The 4,804-nt window shown below is 36.1% G+C and overlaps 1 protein-coding gene across 1 annotated transcript; it reads left to right on the forward strand.

Annotated features, from left to right (window-relative positions):
• The first annotated feature begins 596 nt into the window (after window positions 1-596).
• Window positions 597-2,289, forward strand: LOC103401514 (uncharacterized). The gene has a single exon (XM_029093432.2). It carries the CDS (start codon window positions 628-630, stop codon window positions 2,287-2,289), a length of 1,662 nt encoding a protein of 553 aa, XP_028949265.2. The 5' UTR covers window positions 597-627.
• The last annotated feature ends 2,515 nt before the right edge of the window (window positions 2,290-4,804 follow it).

The raw sequence follows: 4,804 nt of genomic DNA on the forward strand, positions 1-4,804 counted from the left end.
CTAATCCGTTAAGTAGTCTCTCTTGCTTTAGCAAATTTCTCACATGGAGACTGGAGAGGCACCCCCTCCTCCACCAACAAATTCAAAAATTGAAAGAGAAGAAGGCAAATGCCATACAAACACACCTCTCATGAAGAAAAACGTGACTTGATGCAAAGGACAAAATAATTGGAATCGTCTTTCCTTCTAATAAGACAATAAAGATTGAGAATCTAGGCAACCGTTGTTCACTCTCAGTCTGTCATAAAGACACTCAAAAATCAATATTTAAAACGCTCAGAAAAAGAGTATAGGATGAAATCTCATATGTTTCTCAAACTCATGGTGCTTGGATTTGATGTTAGAGGCAATCATGTGAACCAATTCTTACAGAGTAAGTTGAGTTTCTTCATTTACATTGACTATTTTTGCACTTTTGCTCTTGGTGGTGTCATATTCATCTAAGTTCATTCTTTTGCAACCAAAACTCTCTACCAAACTAAGCATAAATTATTAATTTTTTATAAGCCTCAAAACCCCAATAAAACTCCAACTTCTCTTCACAAAACCATGAACTCACAATCTCAAAACACCACCACCAAAACCTGTGATCCAGCGTACACAAAACCCTCTTGTTTCTTCTGCAGCATGAAAGAGCCGGACCCATCTAACCAAAACGTGAAAATCATCAGAGCCTTGTTAGATTTGCCTTTCAGCCATGACCAAGAGCATGTCCTTGTACTAAGCAGCCTGTGGAACATAGCCATGGAAAACCCTAATGACCCTGAATTTCCATCTCTTGGAATATTTGAATGCATGGCAAAGCTTATTCACAAAGGACTCAATGACAAGGAGTGGCTGCTGACTGATCAGAACATTTATATTCCTTACTATGCTGCTCATATCATCGGGTCATATGCCATGAACATAGTTGAATTTGCTGAGGAGGCTGTAAAATCCGGGGTGGTTTTGCCTTTATTAGAACTGATGAGAGGTGAGATCACATGGGTGGAGCAGCGGGTAGCGGTTCGTGCTCTTGTTCATATAGCTGGACATGACAAGGTGTTTGAAGAAGCCTTTTCTGCAAATGAGTTTGAGATTGTAGAATTAGCCATGGAGATAGCCTTGACTGGCCCAAAAGAGGTTTACGATAAGTTTGCTGGGTTGGAACGTACAGAAAGATTGAAGTACCATTGCAATTTGGTTACAAGTGGGGTTGACGGAGGGTTGGAGATTGAGAACCGAAAGGCGGAAGAGTGGGCGAGCCAGCTTCAGTGCTGGTCTCTCAGCCTTCTCCACTCCTTTGCACGCAGAGAAAAGTCTCTAAATTTAATCTGCAAGAAGGAATTCTTGGTTAAATTGTGTGTAATGTGGGGTGGTTTGGAAAATCAAACCTCACCTGCTGGAATTGGGTTGTTGAGAACACTTTGTCATACCAAATTTGGTAGACAAAGTGTAGCGAATTCAGAAGAAGTTGTGGTGGCACTCTGCAATCTGTCGAGGTCATCAGATGATTGGCAGATCATGGCCATTGATTCCCTCTTGCTTCTTCTCAAAGACCCCGAAACAAGATACAAAGTCATGGAGAAATCAGTTGTGTTTCTTGTTGATCTGGTTGAGCTTAGAAGCTGTGGAGGAAGACCGAAAGTAGGAGACACAATTGCGCAGACGCTCTTAATAGATTATCATAAAATAAAGTATGGAAATTTAAAAGTGGAGAGCAAAAACGCTGAGATAGCATTGGAGGAGATATGGGATTTGAAGGTTGACAGAAAGAGGAGAGAGAGACTAATGTTTGAACAAGAAGTTAGAAAGAAAAAATCAATGGTGAAGGAGCTGAAGCAACGAGGGAATGAAAGCTTTCAGTCAGGGAACCTTGAAAAGGCTGTGCTGGAGTACTCAGAGGCCATGGATTTGTGCCCACTGAAGATACGAAACGAGAGGATCGTGCTGCATAGCAATAGAGCTCAGTGTTTCTTGCTGTTGAAGAAGCCTGATGCTGTCATTAGTGACACAACCAGAGCTCTGTGCTTATCTAGCTCAATGAGTCCTCATGGTAAGAGCCTGTGGAGAAGATCACAGGCTTATGACATGAAAGGTTTGGCCAAAGAGAGCTTGATAGACTGCTTAGCGTTTGTTAATGAACGATTGAAGTCTAAGGAACCCAAAACTGAAAAAATCCCGAGCTACGCGGCGCATATGTATATCAAGCAGATGAACAGAACCTGGTTATTTGCTCCTGCCACGTCCAGGACGTTTAACATGCATGAAGATTTATTAGAACTCCATGAGCGCTGTGAGTCCTCTTAACTAAGCACAGTCTATTAATCATGATTTGCAACGTTGCTCTTTTCTTATTTTGGTAATTGCTACATTTTTATATTAAGTAATACCAATAATGTATCACTTTAGAGTTTAGAGTAGTATCTAACACATTGTCGATGAAACGTTCTTCCTTTCTTATTTGGTAAAGCACTGCTAGAGTGGCGGGTAATAATATTTACTTTACAATATTTATTACATTATCAAAGAAAGCATTATCATTTTCTTATTTGGGATAGTCAAGTACCAATTAACATTAACTACTAGGTTGTCAATATCTAGTAATTTTGACATTGTATCAATTTTCATCAGTATCTAGTACGTTGCCGTTGCAACATTACTCTTATTCTTACTAAGAAAATCCTGACACCAATCTACAAACGGCTAGGTTGTTTATATGTGGTAATACCAACAATGTATCACTTTCCAGTATCTAGTACATTGTCGTCATAACATTACTCTTATTCTTACGAGGAAAATCCTGACACCAATCTACAATATTAGCTAGGTTGTCGATATGTAGTAATATGACAATGTATCACTTTACAATATAGCACATTGTTGATGCAACATTACCGTTTACTTATATGAGAAAGTCGATACCAATAGGTTGTTGAGATCTAGTAATAACATTTTATTAATTTACATTATCTAATACATGGTCGATGCAGAATTACTCTTTTCTTGTTTAGGAAAACTATGTACCAATTTATAGTAATTGCTTGATTTTGATATTCGATAATACTGACACTATATCACTTTACAATACCTAATACATTGTAAATGCAATATTACTCTTTTCATAAACCCACTGGTAATGTTTTACTTTCCATTACATTGTGCTCCCCCTTGTGCTTAATCACATTCATTTGTCTTGCAGGCAGACCTACCATTGTAGAAGAAACATTTGATGAAAAAAGATGGAGAAAGGTAGAAAGGGAAAGAAGAAAAAAGGATATAAATCTTAGTGATAGAGTGGGAAGATTGAAAATAGGGTAAGGGTAAGAAGACAAAATCAATAAACTTCTGCAACTTGAAAAAAAAAAAAAAACAGACATTCTCTATAGAGATTTTTCAGTGTGACCGTCACACGAGATGATACATCATGTGTTCCTATATAAATGGTGGGATATGTGTGTCAAAAGGTTAATTACCTAAAATTTTAAATTTTTCACCACTTACATAAAAACACGTAGTGTACTATCCGTGTTCCCGTCACAACTAAAAATCTCTCTATTGTCTGGCAACTTCTGCTTCAGGATTTAAGGACAGTTTTGTCTTTATGTCTACAGTCTACTGGTAGTGTGTTATGTGTATTGACCGTAATGCCCTTATTATCTCAAATTTTGGGATGCCGGGGGGCCAAACCTTTTTGGGAACTTTAACGAAAAGCTCTCGGTACTGTTCATTTTAACGAAAAACCACATTTTTACACTAAAAAGTCAATCCTGGTATTATTCACTTTACTCTTTATTTTGTCCTTATCATTAAAACTCAAAGTTTTTAAGCCCTTTTCATTAGTTTTCCTAACCTTTTTTAGGATTGTGGGTATGACAATTAGGTTTTTCAGAGAAACCATGAATTCTATTCCCTTTTTTTTTTTTTTTTGTGGGAGCAACATTTTCGTGCTTCAAAGACTGACAATTACAAACTTTCAATTTCAATCATTCTCATAAAAAGTTTGGTGGTGTTTCGGAATAAAGGATGGTTTAAATTTTTTAACAGATAAAATTTTTATTTCTTTTTTATATTTTTTAATCAAAAAATCCAACAATTAAAGAGACCGAATTATCGATACTCTAGAGCATTATATAAAATTTTGCATTTTCATATGCATATCATAGATCTTGGTTTCTTTAACTTTGTTACAAATTCAGATTTTTCATTGGCATGGTACTAATCATATGAATTAATTTCTTTGGCATATTATTTTGATAAATATTTAGAGTTTCCACGGGGATTTGAGTTGCATAATCTGCTCATCATTTATAAATGTTGTAATTTGTATCAATTTGTGCAATTACAATCATCTCTTCATGCTGCCGCACACTCGCACTCATTAAATTTTCATGGTTATGAATTTTCACATTGTTTTCTTTTTTTTCCTCCACTTTCTTACAGATCTGCCAACTTTTTTGATAAGGTGTACTTTCTTACACTTGATATTGTAATTAACCATTATAAAACCTTCTAGTAACATAAAGTCCTTCAAAACCCAATCAGATGTCGTTTTAAAGGATCATACCTAAAACTAATTGCACTCTTACGTTAGCAAAGGATAAATAATTTTATGGATGCACAATTGTTTGTTTGTTTTTTTTTTTTTTTGTCAAATGATAACTTTTATTAAATTTTAATAGAAACGTTTACATCTTCAGCAAGAATATTAAATAAAAACTCTGGACCAAAAACATCCCAACGGAAAACATCTCTATATGAGGCAACGTATGAGGCTATAGCATGAGCAACGGCATTTCCATTTCGCTTGATAAACACAAACCTC

The sequence above is a fragment of the Malus domestica genome, chromosome 15 (genome assembly GCF_042453785.1).
Source record: "Malus domestica chromosome 15, GDT2T_hap1".
Lineage (NCBI taxonomy): Eukaryota > Viridiplantae > Streptophyta > Magnoliopsida > Rosales > Rosaceae > Malus > Malus domestica.

Bases quoted from the DNA above. Each gene is read 5' to 3' on its own strand.
- LOC103401514 (XM_029093432.2), top strand. From the start codon at position 628: ATGAAAGAGCCGGACCCATCTAACCAAAACGTGAAAATCATCAGAGCC.